Here is a 26,286-nt window from a genome sequence, read left to right as displayed (position 1 = left end):
AATTAATATTTGTAGATATTTGTAGATATATAATTAATATAATTCTAATTCGATTTTTAGTGTTTTGGCTCCATAAATAGTGAATTTGTTTAGCTATTTATGCAATTTAATTCGGTTTTAGTTTTGTTTTTTTAATTCTACAGTTTCGGATTAATGTGGTCATATACATATACACTATTTTATATAGACACTCATATGTATATATATATATAATTTCAAAAAATAAATTCGCACTTACAAAACGCAGGTCAAATTATATGGTGCAAAAATATGAAAAAATGTACATGATTTACTTACAAGCGATCGAGCTATACTTTTATTTTTATTTATTTTTTCACATTTACTAATTATTAACATTATTTATAGTATAGTTTATCGGAAACCTTCTTCCCTATGAATTCTATAAGAAACAATTTTTCTTTCTGTGGACTACAATAATATATAAACAAACACTTAAAATCTTAAATAGTTACATAAATAAAATATTTTTATTAATTTATCAAATCTTTGATTTCTAATAAGATTAACAGAAACAATAGTAAAAATTAAAATTATTTTTAGTTTAGAGTAAACTGCATATTGTTACATGTATATGAAAATACGATATATCTTTTAATTGTTCTTCGCTTACTTAACAAAGACTAATATATAGACAAAAATAAGTTAATAACAACACAAATACAATAATTGATGTTAAAACAAATATTTTGTATCATTTATTAAAAAGTTCTCAAATTGATATCATTTGTTTGTCTAATACTATTTATGTGATGTAATATAATATTTTTTGTAATACACATCTCATGCAAACTTAAACACACAAACTACAAAATTATACAGAAAAATAATAACTTAGATCTCATGTAAATTATATCCCGTCCGTACCCTAGTTAGAAATAAACAATGCAAAATGCCCCTTTTCAGAAAAAACAAGTTGTTTTATGATAATTGTAACAAGAATTGAAAGAGATTAAAGTGTAGGAGTGAAGCAGATAAGTACAACCACTTTTTCCTTACTTTCAAATCAACTAGTCCAGCAAAAAGAAAAGAAAAATAATGAAAACTTTGTTCTAGAATGCATCATCAATACAGTCCAAAATCATTAACCATCCTCTTCTTCCTCTTCAGAGAGCTTCTCACCGTTTTTGAAAATATGTGTTCATGTCATATGATTCTTCTTGATCCTACTTCAGCTTCAACTTCGTCGTCATTTTCACCATCCTAAAAATCACCTTAATATACTTTTTGTTGATGTGTTTCAATATCACCTTCTTATAACGCTTTTCCTCATCAGTGTTAATATACCAATCATCCTGGTTCACAGTGAAAAAATATCACTACCAAGATCAATCAACAAGAGAAACTGTAGTAAGAAAAAGAGAGACTAGGACAGCGTGTTGAAAATTTCGACCATTACACCACAAAGAAAGCAAGCAAATTATTCCCCACCCACCTCAGTATCACTGATGTCAAAAAAGTTGTCTTAAATCATCCGAAGCTTCAGAATGTTCATCATCCCCATCCTTTTCTCCTTCACCTTTAACCTGGGACACAGCACAGCAAAGATTCTCAAGAGTCCAAAAGCCAAAAAGAAAAAAAAAAACATAGTTCCCAACTTCTCACAGAACCGTAATAATCCAAAGTTTCACCATAGACATGAATTCTCGTAATATCCTAACCTTAACATTCTATCAGACACACAAACCAACTAAGACATGTAGAACATCCCAACAAACATGGATATATTAGGTTAGTCCTTAAAGAGCTGCAAAGGAGACATATAAACTTAATATAAAACAATCACAGCTCTGTGTGAGATCTTAAAAAAAATCAAAAATAGGAACTGCCATCACATAAACATTGAAGTTTATCAATCTTTTCTGAAAGCTTTGAAACGTTACAAGACAAACAAAAACATAAAAGTACAGCGCTCTTATGGTGCGGGTCCAAGTAGTTTGATAGGCTCTTCTTTCTTCTTCTCAGTGGCATCACGACTCCCCGCAGAAGCTCTGAGAGGAGGCTCGAAGAGCTTGCTCGCCACATCAGGAGGCAACTCGTCTTCACCTGGAAGAACAAGAAGCCCTTTCTCTCTCAGAGAAGAAGGTTCGTTGTAGCAAACCCTCCACAGTGAATCCACGAGCTGTCTCTCTTCTTTGACCGTTCCTAGATCCTCTCGTGACATCAAGCTGATCCCTTCGATACGCTCTTCTAGCAGCTGCCTCAGCTTCTCGTCGCCTTTCTCCATGCTGCTGCATCCACTCCCGTCGTTTTTCTCTCTTGTGAGCTCGAGTAATCCTCGGAGAGCAGCTTCTCTCGTCTCTGCATCTTCGCTAGACGCGAGATGGATCATCACTCGAGGGAAGCCGAGTCCGGTGGCGATGCTTCGGTCTGAATCATCTTCTTGGAGAAGATATTGCAACAAGTTTAAGGCTTTCCTGAAGTGTTTTAAACAGAACAATAATAATTAAAGAATCCACCTAGGTTTGAAGGTACTTGTAGGATGTAACGAGTAAGAGCATTTTAGATTAATTACCTCTGAAATCTCACACTATCAGATGCCATAGCATCTCTTAGGCCAGCATAACCGTTGGCAAGCTTGAAAGCAGTGACTCCAGGTTTGTTATGGCGAATCAAAGCTGCATAAATAAAGATAAAAAGTACTCCTTTAAGAATATGCTCACAACCAAAACATGACAATCTCAATCTTCACTAATAGAATTCTAGACCAGGCTTACATGAAATAGCGGTGAGAGCTTGAGTTCGAGCATGAACATCTGTGTCGGAGGTGAAGTTCGTCAGCAATGACTCCAAACCATTGGCTTCCATAACCAACTCCTGACTTCGAGGATTGTTCTGAACTATCGTGCTCACGACATCAGCAGCTTTGGCTCTAATATTAGCATGAGAGTTTTTCAGAAACCCGAGAAGAGGAACCAAACCTCCAATCGAATGAAGATCTACACAGTAGTAAGCAACCATTATTCAAACTGAGCTAACCACACAAGTTCCAAAGTAAGAAGAGTTAGCTAGTTTATACCATTAGCCATATCGATCGACTCAACGTGCTCCTGCAACTCATCCAGCAAATCTAACCACAAAACATTAAAAAAACAAATCAGCAGCCGCACAAGATTAAGCCAGGAAGAAACTAATATGTTTATGGTCCAATAAAAAAGAACCTTCAATGTCTTCAGGTGTTACACCATGTTCCACCAAAACCTGTTCAGGTGTTTGCATAACTAATGTAATCTCCTTCATGCGTTTGACTACATCTAGCGTCTGCGACTGCATAGCCTCCATGAACCACTTCCTATCCTCCTCGCTGTCTCACCAAAAAACAACTCAATCAACAACACAATCCACTGACACGATATAGAACAAGAAAAGAGATACCCTTTCACCTACATAAGCTACACGATTCGATAACTGCGTCTAATCTAACCGATACTGATTAAAAACCCTTCCTTTACACGAACCCATATTTGAAATCACTCTAAAGGATTGATCTTTCTCACTACCCAACAAGCATCCTTATCTAATCTCGGACAAAAAACGACAGAGACAGAACCTAAGAAACTAGAAAGTGAGGCCTCGTACCTCAACTGGCGAGTTGGTCGAGTACCGTCGGCGTGAGAGAGACTCCATTTAAGCAATCCATCCCAATTGGGTCCGTCTTTCGCCATTGAAGAACCGTTAATAGAAACTTGGAAACGAAGATTTGAGAGAGGAGAAACTACAAAGATCGAAGCTTTTGTCTCTTAATGAAGAGGAAGAGAACGGCTTATTCGGTGGTTTTGTTTTTATAAACCGACCATAGACTATTCGCGAAGCTGCTACAACATTCTGAATGAAGTATCTTAAACCTCGTCGATCTCTGAAGACAAGGCTGAAAAAAGTAAAAGACAATGACGCCTTTAACGTTATTGGGCCAAATGCAACGCTATTAGGCTTTTGTAGGCCCGTTACATTAAATATCAGGATAAGACCCACCTTATCCAATAACCAATGCTTATTTCAACCCAAACATAAAACAAATTCAAATTGAATACCCCCAACTTAACATCTAACTAGAATATTACCCTCGTTAAAACGCGGCCTACTTTTTGTATATTTCATTTATAAAGTTGATTAACTAATGCCAAAAAAAAAACTAATAAATTTATTGTGTTATATTAATTTATTTATTTGAGTATTTTTATACTTGCATCTCTTTGCTAACGGGAAACAATACCATATGAATCTCTCTTTTTTTTCTCTAACTTCTTTGGCTAAACAGAGAAATTGTGAACCAAAGCAGCTGGAATAAGAACACAGATTTTAATAATTGAGTTCTACCTAAAATAATTAATAGAATAGTTTCAATACGTGTTTTGAGGTTTCTTTCTTGTAAATAGATATCAAGTAACTAAAAAAAGATCTTATCAAGATTGTCATATATTATAGCGGTATTTATATTCCAATAGCAGTCATTTAAAGATCTTGTTTAAGATTTAGCTCCAGTTACATGTTACAAATGCATTCATTTATTTATAATGCTTTATATTGTTACATGTTTTTGTTAGACCATTTAAAATGCAAATAACAACTTTTATCAGTAGATAAAAATAGGACTCTAAATTAATATAGTAGATAATATATAGTTTTGTTTTAATACAATAAATCATGTGTTAAATCTCGTTTAGTCAGATCACACATTAGCGAAGATGTTTAGCAACGTTATAAATTTACTCATTCCGCTAAAAAAAAGTTCTTTTAATATGTTTATACATATTAATTTGTATCAAAAACACATTATTTTCTTACTATCGTTTTTAATAAAGCTAAGAGCTCATGAATCAAGGTAAATTATTTAGTTTAGGACACTAGTTAAGTAAATTGGTATTGAATTGTAATCTTCCTACTTTGAATATAGTTTTATGGAATGAATAGGAAAATTATACAAAAGATACAAAGGTATGAGATGCTTACACATATGAAAAACATCGAGATGACTAATTTTTATTATATGATGCTTAATTTACAAAACTATAAACTGGTTGTATGTATCAAGAAGGTTGCATAAGTATTTTTCATTTGTTTTATATTGATTCACATATAATAATGTACGCCAAAAAATAATATCATATCAAAAAAATAAAATGTTGGATAGTTAAAATTCAGTTGCATTTGTTATATATTATGATCGACTAATTTTCCTATGCGTAAAATTTGGACATATTTATCATATTTGGTTATTCATTATAATTACTTATATGATTGTTTTTCGCTCTGTTTTTTAAGCATTGTATATAAGCTTTGCTACGATCCAATTGTTATAACAACATTCTCCATTATATGATTCGACATTCTGGGTTAACCCGTCGACTTCTATGAGGAATACGGCGTAAAGAAGATTCGAAAATTTTCTATTCGATTGATGAATCGGTTCCATATAACGAAATATGTTATAATCTTAATAATATCAATCAAAAGTCACATTATTGATGATTCTTATAAAGTATGTTCAACATGACATTAATACTAAGAATATAGACTTGTATTTCTTTGTCTCACGTTTTCCATAAAAGATATATTGGTTGTAGTTAATATTTAAGATTAATCCACACATTTTCATCGAAAACCGACGTTTTTTTATATATATATATATAGATTCTTTTCATCCATGAACGTCACAAATGTTTTGATATTAATCTTATACTCTCTTAAGGTTCAAAATTTTTAAATATCCCATTCAAAAACTTTTGAAACTATTCATCTAATACAATAAAGAAGCTTCTAACTTAATCTGACACAAATAAATCAATGATATATTCAATTTTTTTAAAAATATAAAAATTTATGAAAACAGTTAAATATTTAAATGTAACTGCTCATAAATTATCTAAACAATCACTTAAAGTATGTTACAATAAATTTTAACACTAGTATTTTCATATAATATATTTTAATTAGACAAACTCTTAAGCAAAAAATTACTCATTGTTGAATCCATAAAATATGGACAATATCTTATAATAAATTTATATATAGTTTGTCCAAGCTACATAAACCTATATATCACAAAACAAAATTCAACAAGACAAAAAAACAAAACAACTCCAAACTATCTTCGTATTGTTTTAGATATTATACATATTAATTTATTATTATATAGAAATAAAAATAATAAAACTAAATAATTTTTATGATTTATAATTTATGCATAAGGCGAATAACAGTTCAATATTATTATTCTTTATAACATCATAACTTTATTTATATTGAATCGATGTAATATATTATATGAAACATAAATTACACCAAACATATGTTACTGTCCAATATTATTATATACTATATAATAGAAAGTCTAAAGAAAATACAATTTTTTAAAAAAATATTGGAAGCTTAATTTTGTAAATTTACCGGTCAAATTCATATTTGAAACATAGACATCCCAAACAAGGAATGTTAATAATAGTGACCTTTGAGAGTTCAATAGAAACAAGATGGTGAAATACGAGAGAATGTAAGAGTAAATGGTCGTTTTAGTTAGGTGGGAGCGCTTCGAGTTAAAGACACGACACATCTCCAAACTCATCGACAACTTCGGACATACTCCAACAACGAATAATCGAGAAGAAAAACAATTAAAAAAAAACCATTCGCCGGAGACACGGTTATTCCGACGCCGGAGGAAGGAAAAATAAAACAAGATGAAACGGAGAGGATTCGGGTTCTCTCTCCCCGTGGCGGTGGTGATGATGGTGATCGGTTTCATCTATTTCTCAACGGTTTTCACTTACATCGATCGGTGGTTCAGCCTCACTTCCTCTCCCGGGATCGCTAACGCCGCCGCTTTCACCGCCTTGGCTCTGATGTGTGTGTACAGCTACTCCGTCGCGGTTTTCAGGGATCCGGGTCGGGTTCCATCCAGTTACATGCCGGATGTTGAAGATCAGGAGAGTCCTGTCCATGAGATTAAGCGAAAGGTCAACTCTTTAAGGCCTCTTTCTCTCTCAGAGTCTCTTAAAGATATTGGCTTTGAAAGAGAAACCTTTCAAGCTTATCAGATTTGTTCCTAACTTAGGGATCATTTGCAGGGAGGAGATTTGAGGTATTGTCAAAAGTGTTCACATTTCAAACCTCCGAGAGCTCACCATTGCCGAGTTTGCAAAAGATGTGTGCTTAGAATGGTATTATTCTCTTTACTCAACACACTTATATGTCTCAGCTTTGCCAAACCGAACCATTAATTAAATCAGCCAAACCCTTATGGTAAATCATCGTATTTGATTTTGAAGGACCACCATTGTATTTGGATCAACAACTGCGTAGGACACACTAACTACAAGGTCTTCTTCGTATTTGTTGTCTATGCGGTGACTGCATGCATATACTCTCTGGTACATTTCCTTAAACGTCTGTTACTTCAATGTATATATATATATATCACTCTGTGTCCCTTAGTATATGAATGTTCTTAGGTTTTGCTTGTGGGAAGCCTTACTGTTGAATCTCAAGATGAAGACGAAGAAATGGGAAGCTATTTAAGAACTATATATGTATGTTTCCTAAAACTACCAGAAAAAATATCATTTTTCCCTTCTAATGTTTTGTTTAACTCTCAGGTGGTTTCAGCTTTTGTTCTTATTTCATTGAGCATCGCGTTAGGTGTTCTTCTCGCGTGGCACATTTACCTCAGTTTACAAAACAAAACAACCATCGAGGTTTGTTCTTTTACTCTCTCTCTTCATATTTTGTTTTTTGTTTGTTTGTTTCCATCTTGTTAATAAATGTTTTGCGTAAATTTTTGAGCAGTACCACGAAGGAGTAAGAGCTATGTGGTTAGCAGAGAAAGGTGGCCAAGTCTATAAGCATCCATATGACATAGGCCCATATGATAACCTTACCTTGGTAAACATTTCTCTTTTATCTTCCTTAGATGGTCAAGTATCAGTCAAAACGTTTTAATCGTTTTGTGAAAGTTTTAACTGTTTCTTCCTCAGATTTTGGGTCCGAACGTACTCTCTTGGCTCTGCCCTACATCAAGGCATATCGGTTCCGGTCTGCGTTTCCGTACAGCTTTTGACTCAGTCCCTGTTTCTTCCGAAACTAAACCTTAGCCATGATCCAAATCATGTATTCCTAACTTTTGGAGGCGAGTTCCATCGGAAAAAAAGGCATTAGATTGTGAACTTCATAGCGGTTTGCCTCGTCCCCTTCTCCGGTGTTTTAGATGCCTCAGCTCAGAACCAAGACTTGCCTTTAATCACTAGCAGAGGCTGCTTGATTCAAAGAACATCAGTTTGTGAAATTATGATGCCAGTTAGGTCAGTTATTCCCTCTGTTTTTTTTTGGCTGCTTGATTCAAAGAACATCAGTTTTTTTTTTTTTGTGGATACATAACTCAAAAATTATACATGACAATTAACAGGTGAAAATACATCTTTGTAAGATTATCAAAAGCTTTTATAATCTCTTATAAGAATCAGACAGTTCTCTCAGTATGTGTTATATGCAATGCTGAAACTTATATAACTTGTAGATTCTTGGATTCCATAAGAAACCAGAAAAAGAAGTTTGTAAAAGCAGATTGAACAATAACAAAATCAGAGAGGAAGATCGAGCCCTTTTCCAACATCAACACCAATTATTTGAAGTATTCCTTTGTTCAAAATCTGAAAGAAAATTAAAAAAAGACAGCATATGTTAAGTTATTCTCTTTGTCTATATATTACAGAACTTCCATAATTATGTTGAACTCACAAGCTCAACAACGAAGGTGCCGATGAGACCAATCATACAAGCTCTGGAGTTCCATATCTCAGCTGTAAATGTGAATCCCAGAAACGCTGGTTCAAACTTGGGTTCCACTTTTGGCACTATCACCTTCCCAACCCAAAACAAACAAGTTTACACAAGAAAGAGAAAGGTAGAAAGAAAAACATGGAAGCTTTAGATTCTTATATGTCAAGAATGTGTTAAGAGACTATTTACATACCCCTTGAGGGAGTTTAGCTGCGCGAACACACAGAGACGATTGATTCCGACCGAACCAGAGAGTTCTTTGGCTCTGATAATGGCCATGATGAACCGACAGCTTCCGAGGAACAGGTAAGAAAGATGAGGACAGTGGCGTCGAGGTGAGAAGCGAGCTCGCCATTTTTGTTTTTGTTTTTAGACGAAGGAGGAAGATGAGTCTTGGTTTTGTGGATGTGCTTCCGTTAGTTCTGATGTATTTCGTGCGTACAAATTATGCAACGTGTCATATTCCTAACACCACAAGTAGGATTCCGACACACTATGACTATGTGACTGTGCAATAGTACAAACAAAAATATTTTTGTGTTTCTAAAATTTTTCATGTTACAAAGCCTTTGGGCTATTAGTAAGCCAATCCAATTGTGTTTTTTACAATTTTAAACCATTACTCAAGGCCCATGTAGTAACATGGGCTTTACTTGACGTCGTCGTATTGTAGAATATAGAGAGGGGAAGGGGGAGATTGAGACAGAGTGTTCTGTTGTCTACTTGTTAGTAAGAACTAAGAAGCTTTGTTTTTTTTTTTTTTGGTTCAAAGTAAAAGCTTTGTTTGTATGAGTTTTGCATTTGATGGCGGTCGTCGTCGTCTCCGTTCATCGTCCTTATGCAACCCACTTAATCTCTGAAAACCCTAATCCTCCTAAAATTCACTTGAAATTCAGTACGTCTCGCTTGAGCTTTCATCATCTTTCTCATACGAACAAGCATCAGCTCCGTTGCTTATCCGCGAAATCAACGCCTTCGAGTCCAGACCCTGAATCTCCTAAAGGTCTCTCTTTCCCTATCTCAGTTATAAAGTTTCTCTCTTTAATTATGCGTTGAGTCTTTGCGACTAATTGGTTGGGTTTTAGATGGGGAAGAGCAGGAGAGTGTGGGAGTCAAAGTAGCTTTAGCAATGCTGAGATTCTACAAGAGTAACCAAAAATAAACTCCCCTTTTGCAAATTGTTTTCTTGTGTACTAGTGTGTTTCATAGGGTTGTTAATATGGTGTTTGCTGGTGAAAAAACAGGGGAGATATCGCCGGTGTTACCTAGAAGCTGCCGTTACGTTCCAACTTGCAGTGAGTACTCTATGGAAGCTTACAAAAGATATGGAGTTCTCAAAGGCACTGTTCTCACCACATGGCGTCTCTGCCGCTGCAATCCTTTTGGTACTTTTCTTGCTTCCTTTTTTTTCTTTTATTACAATCAAAAGGAGTCCCTAACTATTTGGACAGGTGGGTCTGGATACGATCCTCCAAGATGGTTTGGTGAGGGTTTGATCATGCCCCAAGAAGAAGAAGAAGAAGATGGCTATGGCAACGAGAATGAAAGAGAGATTTGATTTAAATATAAAAGAACAATAAAAGTTTGTAAAACTACTACTAGAGAAAGTAAAGAAAGCTGAGAATAAGAATTACAACATCTGTTACCAAAAGATTTTGATCTTTTTTTTTCTTATCTTTTGGAGCGATTCATTAGGTAGACAAATCTTGAAACTGCCATGGGTTGAATGTGATTGACTTAGGGTCGTCCGTATTATCTTCAGAGCTATCCGCAGCTTCCCGGTGTTCTGAGTACTTTCCGTTGAACTGGTAAACTTCGAGATCCCCCCATGGTGTAGGAGTGACTTCTTCGGTTATATCAAACCACTTGGGAGTAAAGCTTTGGCCTTTCTCTTCGCGGGTTCTCTTTTCAGCTCTCTGTCTCTCTTCCATGCTGTATAAACAAGATATTGGATGAGCATTAGCGTACATCAGTTTCAGATCCTGAAGGACAAGTTTTTGTTACCATACCTGCTCTTCTCATATCCGGATTTGGACATGTCACCCATCTCTAGTGCGTATCTGTCAGGGCGTAACCGTGAATCAGACGGCAACAGCTTTTTCGGGGCAGTGTCGAAGCTGTTGATCTTGTGAGCAAAGTGTGTGTATTGGTATTTGTCATCTTTTGGAACATCAGCGAGTTTCCAGACCTATGAAACAAAAGAACAGCTTTAGAAAGTCATTGGAAAGAGAATTGAGTTGATGATGGGGAGAGAATTTGGCCAACCTCCTTTAGTTCGGTGCCTGGGAGAGGTTCACCTTCACCGTCACACTGCTGATAGCTCATCGACTCGTTCCATTTACCAGTCATGAGTATCTTGGGCTCCTCAGAGGCGTTATAGACATATCCGTCCACTTCATATCGACCAGATCTGTTAACACAGTACATGCACGTGTCTTTAAGCTTATAATCGGAAAAGAAAGAGGAAGATGAGGTTTGGAGTGAAGGGAACTTACCCAAACCAGCCACATGGTTGGAAGTAAAGCACGACTTTGTCACCAGTGGTCAGGTTAGTCATGATCATTTCCCCAGGAGAATCCACCCAAGTTCGTCCAAAGATTAGGTTGTGAACTTTGGTCAGAGGAGGCACCAAGTCAAGAACCACTCCATCTCTTTTAAGTGTCACTCGTGTCCTGCACCACAGGTCCATCGCATTTAAGGTTCATGATCATGAACAAATGAAGAGTGTTAACTCAGAAACCCATGCTGTGGTTTGTAGAAACTACTACCTTCCTACTGGGTAAACGTCAATGGAATTGCCAAGAAACTTTGTTTTCAGTTTTGATGTACAATCATAAGTGAAATGCTCATTTTCAGCATGGCCAGCGCTCATTGGCGGGTGATGACTGACCTGAGAACAAGACCATTAGTGTCAATAATCTGGGAGAAGTCAGCAGCTAAACATTGAGTCGTCGCCAATTATTTGAGTTTTAAAAAAAGAAATGGCTCTGACCTGTTCAGATATGAAGTTAACACCATTGTAATTAGCCATCTCATAAGTCTCTCCGAGGATTGGATTAAACGGTTTCCAAGTACGTTGGAAAGCATAGTACACAGAGATAGCCCATGATGCTGTTATTTAAAGGGTCAATTCTTACAATTCAGCCACACAGGAGAGAGAAACTAAACGAAACAGATACTGATTGTAGCAGAAATCAAAGGAAGGAAGAGATGTGCTTACACGCATACACCATGCGCATATAAGGGTCCTCAGTTTGGTCTGCCATGTCTAATAGATGCGAGTATTCCATCAACTGACAGAAACAGAGCACATATCATCAGAAAAACCATCAGAAAAAAAAACTCAGGTATTATCATTGAGCACACAAACCTCAGCCATTTTCTGGAGCATTGTCATAGGTTCAAAGATAATCACGGGAAGGGTAACCATTGATGTGACATCAGATCCTATGTACTTCTGCATCATCTTCCAATAACCATCTCGATCCTGAGAGAGTTGTGTTCAAAGGTCATTATAGATTAAACCCGTTTGGTGACAACAAGAGCTGTAACAACAGAGTATATACCTCTTGCTTCCATCTTCCTCTGTTTGCTTCCTCCGCTGCATCTTCTGTACTTCCTTCAGGGTTAATAACTTCAAGTCCCTCATAGCCAACCAAACTGAGTATCAAACCAAAACACAAGGACCCATTGAGATCAAGCCACAAAAGGTCTAAACTTTACGCAAACCCACCACTGCACAAGTGGGATCGAAACTCAATTACAACAAAACTTACGAAGATGTCTGAACAGAGGAGACACCAAAACCAGATTCAAACTCAAAAACTGATATTAGCATTACGAATCTTAGCTGAGTGAGGCGGATCCGGGTTTAACAAAAAAAAAAGGATCTTCAAAAAACTCACCCGTTAACTGATTTGGTCATGGCGGATCCCAAATTGGAGATGGAGGAAGCAAGAGAAGCGAAGAAACCGCCGCCGTTTTTAGGATCGTTGGGAGCCATATCTCCTCTCTTCCCGCCGTGGGCTTACCACACTACGAGCTCCGGCGAAGAACGAATAGAGAGAGAGAGACGTTCGTAGGAATCTAAAGGATTATGTTTATGGAGGAAGGATAATAGATTGGACTTTATTCTCTCTTGCCCTAGTCACTATACTGTTTATTCTATTTTGCCCCATCAATAAAATAGATTATATTTTTAATCTTATTTTATTAAAAACGTGAGAAAAAACAAAACTGCTCTTAATGAAATTTGATATTTACAGGATCCAACCTCTCTCTATTTGACCCGACTCATACGACCCGGATCCATGGGCATGACCCGCGTTGTCTCTCTCCTAAACCCTCTCTTTCTCCCAGTGTCTCTCTCCCAAACAGATCAAACCCTTCCCAAACGGACCAAATCGACAGTTTCTTCTCCAAATCGAAAAAAAATCAATCTCTGAAAACCCTAAAACCCGCCCCCGATGATCTCGACGAAATTGACCGGAATCCACTGAAACCCAACGCAATCCACCGAAAACCACCACGTTTTCTCTTGTCCATCATCAGAATCACCTTTTTCTTCTGGCGTCAAGCTTTTTTCATCCTCTTGTAACCTCTTCCATCACCATTCTCGGCGTGTAAAGGTAACATTTTTTCATACTTTTTTCATAGATTCAAATCGATTTGATGTCGGTTTCTTTGAAATATATGATGTATGGTTGTTTGGCTTAAAGAAATGAAGAAATTTTGAAGTGGGTTTCTTTGAAATATATGATTCAAATCGATTTGATGTGGACTATTCTTCTCTTTAATCGATTTGGTATTGATAAAAATTGTTTTATTTTTGTGTAACTTAATTGAAATCCTATTAGTAAAAATGGTGGAAATGGTTAATACAATTATGGATTGGACCTTATGGATTGAATGTTGACTGTTTGATAATGATACATAGTTGTTTGTTGTTATAGGAGAATGACAAGCCGTGGTAAGCGGGGGAAAAGACAGAACAAGAAACAAAACAATTCCACAAGAGAAAAGGTTCAAGAACACAACCCTGCTCCAGTAGCTGATGAAGAGCTTTCCGGCAGGAATGAGACTCAAACCGAAAATCATTCTGCAACATCTCAGGTATGCATTCTCAACATCTCAGACTCACACTAATCATCATTCTCCAACATTTCTTTGGTATTAGTATGGTGTATTACTAGTACTACTGGTTTTATTAAGACAGATTAATAAATAAAGTGCTAATATATATAATTTAATGTGGTTTGCAGGAATGTCAACCATTGCCACCTGATGAGCTATACTTCAAGAACACGGAATTCACCAAGTCGTGTAAGATACAGAGCAAGTGCTCTGTGAGCGGAACAGTGGACCTCTTGAAGAAGCTTACGCCCGAGGATGAGTCGCTCGAGTTGGAGTGGTTCAAAAACCACCCTCAGTTTTGCCACATTTTCCACATGCCGAATGAACCAAACTTGAGGCTGCTGGGTATGTGGTCGCTGTTACTGCGCACAATTCCCTTACACGAGGGAGAGGACACAGCTTGGTTTGCGGTTAATGGCGTGCCCCTCCGGTATTCAATGAGAGAGCATGCACTCATCTCAGGCTTGGACTGTCGTGACTACCCACCGAATTATAAGAAGTTGGGGAGCTTTGCTTTTGTAGATAGGCATTTTGGCTCGCATAAGGAGATAACAATGGAATCTGTGAGAGAGAAGTTGCTGAGTATGAGTGCATGTGGGGATCGACTCAGGATGGCGGTGCTCTACTTCCTAGGCACGGTTATCAGAGCGAAGGCAAGGTACAATGCCCCATTCGACTCTTTCATTTTAAGAGTCGTCAATGATGTGGAAATTTGCAAAACCTTTCCATGGGGTCGCTTGACGTTCGATGATGCGATCGGGTCCATTAACTACGTGATGAAGAAACTCAAAGGGGAACCTAAGAAGAATGTCAACTTTCCCGGGTTCATAGTTCCTTTGGAGGTAAATTTTACATCTTTATATAATTGTTTTTGTTTTGTGAATCAGCTCTGACTCCTTTTTTTTGACATTCAGATCCTGGCATTTGAGTGTATTCCAGCTCTGAATGCACAATTCAGAGAACGTGTAGCTGGCTGTTTCAGCTCCTGCCCGAGGATGTGCAAGAAACGGTTCCAAAGTAACAGCATGAAAGGTTATCCACTCCAGGATTTGTACGACACGCTTGGACACACTACGGTATGAGTTGAATATTTTTTTTTATTAAATGAGTGGAATAAATAGTGTTTTGAGTTAAAATATGTGTGTGATATTGTTTTGATAATTTTTTCAGGTCATTGATAGTGTTTTGGTTCCAACTGTTGATGAGGAACCTCTCATGGCACGTATATGTGAGGGGGAGCCAGACTATGAAAATGAAGAAGGAGTGAGTAATTTGTGGAGCACATGGCTGACTGTTAAGGAGAAGCCTATCTTTTGGCAAGGACTCTATGAGTTGGATGTGGCTGCAAGGGAGTTTCCTAAGAAAAAAGACAAAGGAAAAGGGAAAGTGAATGAAGAAGCATCCTCCTCTGTTCATGGTTTGGAGGACGTTCTGAAAGGGTTTGAAGAGAGGTTGATGGCTTCTTTGAGTGAAGTGATTGTGAAGGTAGATACAATGGACAAGAGGCTTGGTGTGGTGGAGAAGAGCCATGTTATTTTAAAAAGAAGGTCTAAGAGGATGAAAGCAATGGAGAAGAGGTTTGATGCCATTGAGCGGACGCAAGATGGTTTAAAACTAAAGGCCAAGAAGCAGAAGACATTAGAGGAGAGACTTGATGGCATTGAGAAAGAAATGAAGAAGCAGGAGAAAGAGAAGGAGAACGATGATGGTTTTGAGTACCAAACCATGGATCATGGTTGGAATAATGGGCGTTATGACAGCAACCTCGTGGAACCAACAGCTGAGAAAGCGAGTGAAGAAGAAGCTCAGAAGGAAGATAAAAGTTCTGAGAAAGAAAAAGAACCTGAAGCTGAAGCTGAAGCTCAGAAGCTCAGCTGAGAAAGCGAGTGAAGAGGCTCAGAAAGAAGATAAAAGTTCTGAGAAAGAAAAAGAACCTGAAGCTGAAGCTCAAGCTGAAGAGGCTCAGAAAGAAGATAAAGGTTCTGAGGAAGAGAAAGAACCTGAGCATGAAGCAGAACCTGAAGAAGACAAAGAAGGTGAAGGCTTGACTCATGAAGAGAAAGAAACAGAGCAGGCTGAAACGGAGAATAAAGATAAAGGTTGTGAGGAAGAGAAACAACCTGAGGAAGAACAAGAGGCTCGGGTTGAAACAGAACAAGAGATTGAAACAAATAAGGAGGCTGAGATTGAAGAGAAGGAGGCTGAGAAGCAACCTATGGAGACTCCTACACCACCACGTGGTAGGACTAAGGCAGCCGCGAGGAAACCATCATGGAATTGGAAATCACCAAGTAAGAGATTGGTGCTAACATGTGATGAAGAGAAACAAGAAGAATGGCTTCTTTCACTTTGCAAGAGCTATAGAGAACCGGCTGAGGGAACTTCTGCTGTAGATGAGGGAGCTCCTGCTGTGGATAAAGGAGCTGACAAGGAGACGGATGAGCTTGATGTAGATGAGGAAGCTCCTGTTGTAGATGAGGGAGCTCCTGTTGTAGATGAGGGAGCTGACAAGGAGACGGATGAGCTTGATGTAGATGAGGAAGCTCCTGTTGTAGATGAGGGAGCTCCTGTTGTAGGAGCTGAGGAAGATGAGGGTCTTCCTGCTCGGATTGGGGTTAAGCATAGGCCTAAGGCGAGGGGTAGACCAAGAAAGCCTACTGACCCAAAGAAGTTCACAATGCCAGAGGAGACAAGGACGCCAGAGCAGCCAAGGACACGTATACGATCACAGTGGATTTCCTCTCCTTTCACTGAAGCTGACACTGATGAGATTGAAGGGCGGAAGAAGAAGCCAAGAACTGAGGCTTAGTGAACTATTGTAGGATGATATGTTTAATATTTATCTCGGCTTTGTTGTGAACTTATGTAGGTACTATGTTCTTGTTGGTTTTTGGATGCTATTATGTATGATGCTTGGATTCTATTATGTAGGATGTGCAATCTTTTTGTGTTGTGTGATTGTCTTGAAGCAGGTTTGGTCTAATGGAAGACAAGGCAATTTTTGTCCTACTAAAGGAAATTCGTATTACTTGACTTATTAGGTATTACTAAGACAAACACATTGTAGAATAAAAAATATATATATATGCACATGTCTAAAACATGTCAAAAACGTGTAACACAATGTCAACACTTTGTAGAATAAAAAAAATATATATATACACATGTCTAAAACGTGTTAAAGATGATATTGAACAAAACATGTTTGAATATTAAAATAATATTTATCTTACTCTTAGTAGTACTCAAGGTGGTAGTAATATTTCATTCTTCATAGTAATACTTTTGCAGATTATAGCATTTTTTAATAATACAATGTCATTAAATTAAATTAATTAGTAATACCAATTCATTTAGATAGTTTTAGACTGTATATAACAAATTGGCAAAAAAAAATTCAGAAAATATGTATTTTTAGAAATTCATCTCATCATGGTCTTCCTATCAAGACATTAACAAGGAAGTATAAGGATGTTTTCTATTGAAATGAGAATTTTTCTACCAAGTTGAGATTTTAAGAGAATTTTATGTCTATTTTAAAAAATAAACACATGAATGGACATATAATCACGTTAAATATGAGATACATCTTCTAAAAATAAATAATATGAAGAAAATTAAGGTTTTTAGAAACATGCATAACACATAGTAATACAGGGTAGTTTTTGGTAGTTCATGGTAGTACTATGTAATTCCTAGTAGTCCATATTACACATAGTAGTTCCAATAATAGTACTAGTAGTCCATATTACATATAGTAGTTCCAATAGTAGTACTAGTAGTTTCATATTACACATATTACACATAGTTCAAATCACAAGAGTCCCATGCTACTCGGCGGTTGCAGAAGTACTTCCACACTCAAAATACTCATACAAACGTCCGCCTCTCCTTCCTCTGCTCCTTCCCCTTCCTCTTCCCATTCCCCTTCCTCGCCCTCTTCCACGTCCACGAGATTCTCCGGCTGATGGAAACCTTTGCTTCTGAGTGGGTCCTTTCTTTTTAACATATAATGGAGGAAGAACTTTTAGTGCTCGAATTTCATCTGGTATAACCCATTCAGACTGATGTGGCACAGGATAAATCGTCCTACAGTATGCCAACGCCCAAAGCTCCACCGTATAGTATACCGAACAAAAGTCTTGTAGATGGAGGTCCGTTCCAACGCTCAAGAACTTGGCAGCAACACATGCATGAACACACGGGATTTTGTCTATATCAAAGCACCTGCAGCTGCACATTTTTCTTGCCAAATCAACCGTATAAACCTTTCCGTCACTACCATTGACATTGTACTCAAGGTGAAAGCTGTTTATCTCAACCACATCTAAACACCTCGTTTCCAAAGATCTTTTTGACAACTGGGTTTCTACTGTAGGCACAAGCTTCTTCGTGGCTGGTATTTGGGCTGCCTTCTTCCTATGTTTGTTAAACCATTCAGCCATTTTCTTAATGATAACATCAATCATCGGTAGCATGAAGTATTTCCTCGCTTCCCGAAGAACACCATTGATAGATTCTGCTGCATTGGTTGTGTCAACATTGTATATGTCTCCTTCAAAATAACATCTTGCCCATTTTCCCACTTCAACACTCTTTTCTAGATACTCGGCAGCAGAAGGATACTTTCTGGAAAAAGCATCATAGAGAACATCGAACTCAGCCACTGTATAAGCATATGCGCATTCTCTAAACTTGATTGCACAAACGTCTCTGTTGTTGAATACATGTCCTTTCACATTTTGAGACAAATGCCAGACACAATACCCATGTGCGGCCGTTGGGAACACCTCACGTATTGACTTGATCAAGCTCGCATTTCTATCCGAAAGAAACACCAATCCGTCTACATCTGATATCACTGACCTCAATTTATTCATAAACCACGTCCAGCTTTCATCTTTCTCACCATCAACTACACCAAATGCAATAGGGTAATGGTGGCGATCAGGATCTTGAGCCGTCGCAACAAGCAGAACTCCACCATAAACATGCTTAAGATGTGTTCCATCCACAATGATAACTTTCCTCATCGCTATGAACCCTTCTATGGAAGCTCCAAATGCGAAAAATAGATACTTAAATCTTTTTGCCGCATCTACTTCAACATAACTTACCGAATCAGGATTCTTCAACTTAAGCATGTGCATATAGGAGTGTATCATAGAAAAACTCTCTTCCAGAGTACCTCGCACTTCATTAGCAGCCGGCCTTTTTCCTCTCCATGCTGTGGCATATGATACCTTAACACCAACCTTGCGGGTAACCATACTGATCAGACACTTGATCTTGGTGTGTCATATCTACCGGGATATTCTTCACCCAAAACAGATGCAACGACCTGTGGTGTGCCTCTCCTTCCATTTCTAAGGGTACTTGTAGTTACCACTGAGCATGTATGAGACTTGACGTAAGTTCTAACCGTCCAAAGATCTGAATTCTTAAGCTTTACTACACGCAAATACCACTTGCAACCTTCTTTGGCTCCTCGACATCTTGCCACAAATCTCCCAGTATCGGACTTAAGTGTGTCATACTCAAAACCATTCTTATGCGCACCCCTCTGAACTAGAACTTGCATGGCTGTCTTAGTTCTGAATTCTTGACCCTTAACCAAATCAAGACCATCATCCCATTCTTCTTCTACAACTGTTGTGGCTTCAACTCCCTCTCTTGCAGCTTCAACTTCCATTCCGACTTCTGTTCCTTCATACCCGTGCTCTAAATTCTCATGCAACTCAAAGTTTTCATGTTGTTCAGCTGTGTAAAGCGTGACCATGCCATCCATCTCATGATCATGATTTGTTCCATCTTGCTCATCTCCATCTTGCTCAGTCTCATCTTCCTCAGACTCATCTTCATCAGTTTCATCTTCCTCGGTATCAGTATCCTCTCCATCAGAAAGACCAACATAGCTTTCATCAGTTTCACCATCTCCTGAAAGCGGCAGACCACCATATGTATCATCCATGTCACTGCTAATCTCCACATGTAAAACACTTCTACATTTATCATGATTTACTTGCATGAGATAACCCAAAACGTCTTCATCACTCCAAATATATGATGGCTTGTTGGAATACAATACCAATGGAAAGTAACTAATCTTCACCATCCCATCTCCATTTGCCTTAATCTTTCTGCATATACACTCGACCAATTCAGAATATGTAACCTCTTCCACAGATTTTTTCATCACTAGAGTGTGAATTTGATCTTCTCCCGAGATCCACTTTATATCAGCCCCATCCTTGATGTAACTTCCTCCATAGTCAAAACATATGATTGTAATAGGAGACGCCATATAATTCCCTGAAAAGAAATAAAACTATGATTAGTTAACTATTTAAAGAATCTAAGTTATCCAAGATCGTTGGTACATAGTCGTTCCAGTAATACAAGTAATACACGTTTCACTTTAGTAGTACCAGTAGTTCCAGTAGTTCTTATAAAATTTTGCTTTTGTCTATTTAACACTTTTAACTGACCAAAAGGGTGTTATACAACCCACAGTACCGTTTACTACTACTGTAATGCATTATTTTGGTTTAAAACAGTGTTAAACAAGAACAAATATACAAAATCGCCCTTAACCATCCATTTTCATAACAAAATACCTAAAACCTCCATTTTTACCTAAAACTTTAGTTTTTCATCTTTTTAAGTATTTTTAATCAACTAATAACGTGTTACATAACCCAGATTATCGTCTAACACAAATTTCATGTTTTTTTCTTTCAAAACCGTGTTAAAAATAGAGAAAAATACAGATTTTTTTGAAATCTAATATTTTCATTTTTCTTTCAAAACTCTCACGAATTTTACAGCAATACTTTCATTTTTCGTTACACATAATACATAGAACATAAGTAGAATATTATTATGAAAATTTCGTTAAAAAAACGCATGATTTTACCTCAAAAAAAGATTCAAAATCGCCAATCTCAAGTGGAAGAGAAGAAGAAGTTCGATGGTGGTTGGGGAAAAGAGAAACTTGATGGGAGAAAGGAGACAGGAGGTACAGCTGTTGGAATGAGAGAGGTGGGTTGATGTGGGGTCGGCTGTTAGGTGGTTGGGTTTAAGGTTGGCTTTATGAGGGGAAGAGAAGCTGCGATTGATTTTAAAAAAAATAGAGAAAGCGCGTGGGACATGGAGGGACGTGGGGACCACTGAAAAAGGATAATAATAAAATACTTGAGGGTAATAAAGAGAAGGAAATTATAAGAAAAAAAACTGGGGTATATAGAATTTTGGTAGGGTAATGAGAATGAATTTTTTTCAACTGGGTCAAATTAGAATATTTTTTTAATAGATTCCTCCTCAATAATGGAATGACCAGCGATGGAGACGAAGCAGAGGATTGTGCTGCTGGCCTTCGTTGGCACCTCTTCAACTTTTTAACATGATCAAACCGGACCGGTTCGGTTAAAGTTCTTCTTGTTGGTTCTCGCCTTTTTTCAGTAAAATATTATTATTGGTTTAGAAATTATTACTTTCTCCAAACCGGAACTCAAAACAGATTCTCCAACCGAATCGGGGAGGTGGTTAAGAGGTATTCGCCATTGATGACGTCATCAAAATGCATGCTCTCGCTGGATGCTCTTTTACGATCATGTTGCTGTACACCTATTGTTTTTTTTTCCACTCATGTGACTCATATGATTGATCATATTGTGTGGACACTGGGAGGATATCTGAAATTTTAGGAATATTCTGTATGGATCCGATCCGATCCGTAATTTTTGGATATTTGGTAATACAGATATCCGTAAAAATCAGTATATTTTATCAAATATCTAACTCGATTCGTCGATCCAGTAAAAAGTAATAAAAATTTTATTTATTCGAAAAATATTAAAAAGAGGAATTTTTTTAATATAAATAATAATATTCCACTACAAATTATTTTAATGACCAAATAATTAATTTAGTGGAAAATAAATAAAAATCTATATATAGATATAAATTATATATAATTTTATATATATATGCATATGTACATTACGGATAGATCGGATATCCGTTTTCTAAATAAGTATTTGTGATTTATTCTTTATTTGACGAATATTGAATTTTAATATTTGGTTCGATTCGTAAAATTACAGATATTTGGATTTTTGGATTGAATCAGAACGAATAACGGATTGAATCAAATTTCACGGATATTTGCCCACCCTTATTCATACACCGTTGCAAATGGCTGGTTGAGTCAACTTTGTAAAAAGTATAAGTTGGTTTTTAATTAACTATACTACACTGTACATGGTATGACGTTAAGCTTATAATTATCATCAACATTTTGGAATCTTAGCGGTTCAAAGGATTTTTTTTTCAAAATTTTGTTTTATTTTCAATTATCGTAACGTTTATATACAATGTATACGATTCAAATACGCTTCGGAATTGAAAAGGGAAAAAATTAAAGAAACCTCATCTTGAGCAAGCTAGGAATGCATTATGCATATAGACCTTTGTTTATATACACACTAGGTTCGGATTCGCGTATGGAGATGTGTTTTATAGAAATGTTTTTTTTTATAAAATGTTGTTTTTATAGAGATGTTTTGAATTAAATTAAAGTATTTCATTAGCAAAACACTAAATCTATTTATACCCCATTTATATAACCTTTTTAACACTGATATTACAATAATGAAAAAATTACATAGACGATTCGATAACCGACAATATTATTTGTATTACGAGAATCTATGCCTAATTACATCATCTGAATCGTCTTATAAAGATCGAGTTCTAACTAGATTTACTTCCACCATGTCGAAGATCCCTTGTAAATTTTTTTTTCGTTATCTGCATAATTGTTTAATAAATCGCTTTCTTCAGGATTTGAAACATGGATCTCCTATAATCTGTAAGAAATTATATAATCTGGGATTCGAACCCCAAACTTAGATGTAGAAACCTTTAAACCTTAAATATCAAGATAAATGCTTCCACCGTTTATATTTGTTTGGACGTGTCATTTACAAAAGTTGTTGAATTTAAACGAAGCAAGGCCAAACAAAATAAATACACAGTGATAATGTAGTGATAATAGATAATTAGATATACATGCTTAGCTAGGTCTGGACATTTTATCCAGATCCAAAGATTTGATTTGAAACTAACTTGAAAAAAATCCGGTTCAATATTTTTACTTTGGATCTTGTTATGGAGGATCCGTGGGTCTTGGACCCTACCCAACCCAAATCCGAAACCCAATGAGTACCCCAAATTATTAGCAACATAGATGCTTTAAGTCATTTCTAAAAGTCCAAACTCTCTATCCATCTTTTTTTTGTTGTCTAACCGAGGTGAGACTTTTATCATAACAAAATTAATAAATAAAATAAAATAAAATGCATCGAAGTGTTATTTGTCCAAAGAGCAAGGAGGTGGACCACTGAGACAATGGATTGTTGTTGTATCGCGTATACTTTAATATATATACTCATTTTAATACAATAAAAAATATAAATTTTGGATAAAATTTTGGATATTTAAATAATTTCACATATCTTTTTGTATTTTTGGGTATTTTTGGGCCAAACCCGAACCGAACTAAATTCGAACCGAACTGGATTCGAACCGAAAAATTCTAATTACCCTATTGGGTTTAACAATCTAAACTTCGAACCGACTGAACCCGATAGGACCCTAACCGACCCGAATCGAGAATTTCAAATTATTCTATTAGATCGTAAACTCTGAGACCGGAAAGATCTGAACCCGAAAGAATCCGACACAAATCCGACCCGGAAACCCGAATGCACATGTCTGTGCTTAGCTTCAATAGAAATTGTGCCGAGAATCCATTTGTAATAGCCAGACAGAAGTTGATCAAAAAGAATGGCCAGACGGATTCGTGAGTTTGATATTTCAAGAATTTATTTTCCTTTTGATATTTACAAATATATACAGTGCAAGATCAATTTATGTGCTTTATCTGGAAGTGTCTTAAATCTTCATACACCAGTAAAATTTTAACATTCATTGGATTAGACGTAACTTTAGTTTATCTAAGGAAAAATTGGAAAAATATTAATTGTACGTTATTAAGACATCTTTAAAAGACACTATATAATTTCAAATATGAAGTTTTTTGTTCTAAAAAAAACTTCAAATATAGAGTGTAACTACTCAAAACTTCAAATTTGAAGTTTCATCATTTTTATTACATTTTTCTCTTTACATTTACATATTATATTTCTAATTATTAAATATTTTTTCCTTTAATCTTTTTAATCTTTCAAAACTTTATAACTCATAATATTTCAAATTTGTTTTTATAGTTCTAATTCTACAAATAAAATTAAATAAAAATTTAAAATAGATTCTTTTTATTCAAAACTAGATTCAGATAACAACAATATAAGAAAGGAAAATTAACAAATATACTAATTTATAGAATAATGTAGTAATTTAATTGTAATTTAATATTTAATTAAGTATTTCTATAAACTATATATTTATTGTATCATTTTGTAATTAATATTTCTATAATATTTTTATACATGTGTCATTTATTTATAAACTTTTATGAATTTAAATTAAGTATCATAAATATAAGGACCATAACCACTACAAGAAAACATCAGTATTCTGAGGGACATACCGAGGGAAAATGAGTTCCTCGGAATTTTCTGACGAAAACTCGAGGAAATACCGAGGAAACCAAGAAATATGGTTTCCTCGGTATTTCCTCGAAAAATTTCGAGGAAATTGCGAGGAAGACACATTTCCTCGGTATTTTTCGAGGGAATACCGAGGGACAATAGGGTTTCCTCGAAATTTCCTCGGAATATCCCTTCACGGTTGAGGGGTTTGATTTAAAACCCCTTGTTCGTCGAAGTACCTTCGAAATATTTCGAGGAAATTTTGACGAAACAAATGATTTTCGGTATTTCCTCGAAATTCCCTCACAATATTCCGAGGGAATTTCGAGCAATAAGGGGTTTTAAACCGAAAACAACGTTTTGCGGATTGAATAACACGTATATAACCTTCATTAAGTGTCTTATGCAGATTATGAAGTCAAACTTTAGTTTTTTAAACCGAAAATAATGTTTTGCGGATTGAACAGAAACCACACAACATAAGAGAAACACTTATACATTTTAATAAACGGTAAATGGAATACTTACAATTATTTTTGTAATTGTGTTATTTCATTGTTTATGATCATCTATACAAAGAAACCTCATTAGTATGAATTACATTTGTATAAGAAATGACATAGAGAAAAAAAATCGATGTTTTCAAAACCCCAAACCCTGTTTTCTCGAAATTTCCTCACAATATTGTGAGGAAATTTCGAGGAACCTGCTTTCAAACCCTGTTTCCTCGAAATTTCCTCACAATATTCCGAAGGAATTTCGAGGAATAAGGGGTTTTAAACCGAAAACAACGTTTTACGGATTGAATAACACGTATATAACCTTCATTAAGTGTCTTAGGCAGATTATGAAGTCAAACTTTAGGGTTTTAAACCGAAAATAATGTTTTGCGGATTGAACGGAAACCACACAACATAAGAGAAACACTTATACATTTTAATAAACGTTAAAGGCAATACTTACAATTATTTTTGTAATTGTGTTATTTCATTGTTTATGATCATCTATACAAAGAAACCTCATTAGTATGAATTACATTTGTATAAGAAATGACATAGAGGAAAAAAATCGATGTTTTCAAAACCCCAAACCCTGTTTCCTCGAAATTTCCTCACAATATTGTGAGGAAATTTCGAGAAACCTGCTTTCAAACCCTGTTTCCTCGAAATTTCCTCACAATATTCCGAGGGAATTTCGAGGAATAAGGGTTTTAAACCGAAAACAACGTTTTGCGGATTGAATAACACGTATATAACCTTCATTAAGTGTCTTAGGCAGATTATGAAGTCAAACTTTAGGGTTTTAAACCGAAAATAATGTTTTGCGGATTGAACGGAAACCACACAACATAAGAGAAACACTTATACATTTTAATAAACGTTAAAGGGAATACTTACAATTATTTTTGTAATTGTGTTATTTCATTGTTTATGATCATCTATACAAAGAAACCTCATTAGTATGAATTACATTTGTATAAGAAATGACATAGAGGAAAAAAATCGATGTTTTCAAAACCCCAAACCCTGTTTCCTCGAAATTTCCTCACAATATTGTGAGGAAATTTCGAGGAACCTGCTTTCAAACCCTGTTTCCTCGAAATTTCTTCACAATATTGTGAGAAAATTTCGAGGAACCCGCTTTCCTCGGAATATTTTTCATTAACCCGGTAACCCTAGCCGCCAAACGTTTCGCGAAAATTAGATTAGAAGATTTCGAGGAAATTTCGAGGAACCTTATTAAATTT

The 26,286-nt window shown here is 36.0% G+C and overlaps 7 protein-coding genes across 8 annotated transcripts; 2 read left to right on the top strand and 5 right to left on the bottom strand.

Annotated features, from left to right (window-relative positions):
* Positions 1-1,835: 1,835 nt before the first annotated feature.
* Positions 1,836-3,861, bottom strand: LOC108862132 (hsp70 nucleotide exchange factor fes1). The gene is made up of 6 exons (XM_018636173.2): positions 3,598-3,861; positions 3,180-3,322; positions 3,038-3,088; positions 2,736-2,957; positions 2,534-2,636; positions 1,836-2,435 (listed from the first exon to the last, which is right to left on the bottom strand). The coding sequence occupies exons 1-6, from the start codon at positions 3,681-3,683 to the stop codon at positions 1,934-1,936; spliced, it is 1,107 nt and encodes a 368-aa protein (XP_018491675.1). The 5' UTR covers positions 3,684-3,861; the 3' UTR covers positions 1,836-1,933.
* Positions 3,862-6,516: 2,655 nt separating this feature from the next.
* LOC108862133 (probable protein S-acyltransferase 16) lies at positions 6,517-8,486 on the top strand. Its single transcript, XM_018636174.2, has 7 exons — positions 6,517-6,971; positions 7,083-7,175; positions 7,284-7,385; positions 7,467-7,544; positions 7,611-7,709; positions 7,801-7,896; positions 7,989-8,486. Exons 1-7 carry the CDS (start codon positions 6,696-6,698, stop codon positions 8,103-8,105), a joined length of 861 nt encoding a protein of 286 aa, XP_018491676.2. The 5' UTR covers positions 6,517-6,695; the 3' UTR covers positions 8,106-8,486.
* LOC108862135 (light-harvesting complex-like protein OHP1, chloroplastic) lies at positions 8,382-9,145 on the bottom strand. Its single transcript, XM_018636177.2, has 3 exons — positions 8,984-9,145; positions 8,749-8,871; positions 8,382-8,660 (listed from the first exon to the last, which is right to left on the bottom strand). Exons 1-3 carry the CDS (start codon positions 9,143-9,145, stop codon positions 8,592-8,594), a joined length of 354 nt encoding a protein of 117 aa, XP_018491679.1. The 3' UTR covers positions 8,382-8,591.
* Positions 9,146-9,500: 355 nt separating this feature from the next.
* Positions 9,501-10,454, top strand: LOC108862134 (UPF0161 protein At3g09310). 2 transcript variants are annotated; one of them, XM_018636176.2, is made up of 4 exons: positions 9,501-9,793; positions 9,876-9,938; positions 10,035-10,175; positions 10,267-10,454. In XM_018636176.2, the coding sequence occupies exons 1-4, from the start codon at positions 9,595-9,597 to the stop codon at positions 10,284-10,286; spliced, it is 423 nt and encodes a 140-aa protein (XP_018491678.1). In that variant the 5' UTR covers positions 9,501-9,594; the 3' UTR covers positions 10,287-10,454. The 2 variants fall into 2 exon arrangements, with proteins under 2 accessions (XP_018491678.1, XP_018491677.1); XM_018636175.2 differs by having other exon boundaries at positions 9,503-9,793; positions 10,242-10,454.
* LOC108862131 (oxysterol-binding protein-related protein 3B) lies at positions 10,328-21,369 on the bottom strand. The gene is made up of 11 exons (XM_018636172.2): positions 21,239-21,369; positions 12,696-12,913; positions 12,357-12,450; positions 12,161-12,277; positions 12,011-12,083; positions 11,783-11,901; positions 11,559-11,680; positions 11,286-11,462; positions 11,056-11,200; positions 10,800-10,978; positions 10,328-10,722 (listed from the first exon to the last, which is right to left on the bottom strand). Exons 2-11 carry the CDS (start codon positions 12,791-12,793, stop codon positions 10,482-10,484), a joined length of 1,365 nt encoding a protein of 454 aa, XP_018491674.2. The 5' UTR covers positions 12,794-12,913; positions 21,239-21,369; the 3' UTR covers positions 10,328-10,481.
* Positions 17,754-19,193, bottom strand: LOC108846800 (protein FAR-RED ELONGATED HYPOCOTYL 3-like). Its single transcript, XM_057010626.1, has one exon. The coding sequence runs from the start codon at positions 19,191-19,193 to the stop codon at positions 17,754-17,756; it is 1,440 nt and encodes a 479-aa protein (XP_056866606.1).
* On the bottom strand, positions 19,199-21,039 carry LOC130512533 (uncharacterized). Its single transcript, XM_057010621.1, has 2 exons — positions 20,840-21,039; positions 19,199-20,235 (listed from the first exon to the last, which is right to left on the bottom strand). Exon 2 carries the CDS (start codon positions 20,225-20,227, stop codon positions 19,199-19,201), a length of 1,029 nt encoding a protein of 342 aa, XP_056866601.1. The 5' UTR covers positions 20,228-20,235; positions 20,840-21,039.
* Positions 21,370-26,286: the final 4,917 nt, after the last annotated feature.

Source organism: Raphanus sativus, chromosome 5, assembly GCF_000801105.2.
Source record: "Raphanus sativus cultivar WK10039 chromosome 5, ASM80110v3, whole genome shotgun sequence".
Lineage (NCBI taxonomy): Eukaryota > Viridiplantae > Streptophyta > Magnoliopsida > Brassicales > Brassicaceae > Raphanus > Raphanus sativus.
Note: the sequence above shows the minus strand (reverse complement) of the source record. Positions and strands in the feature narration are given on the sequence as shown.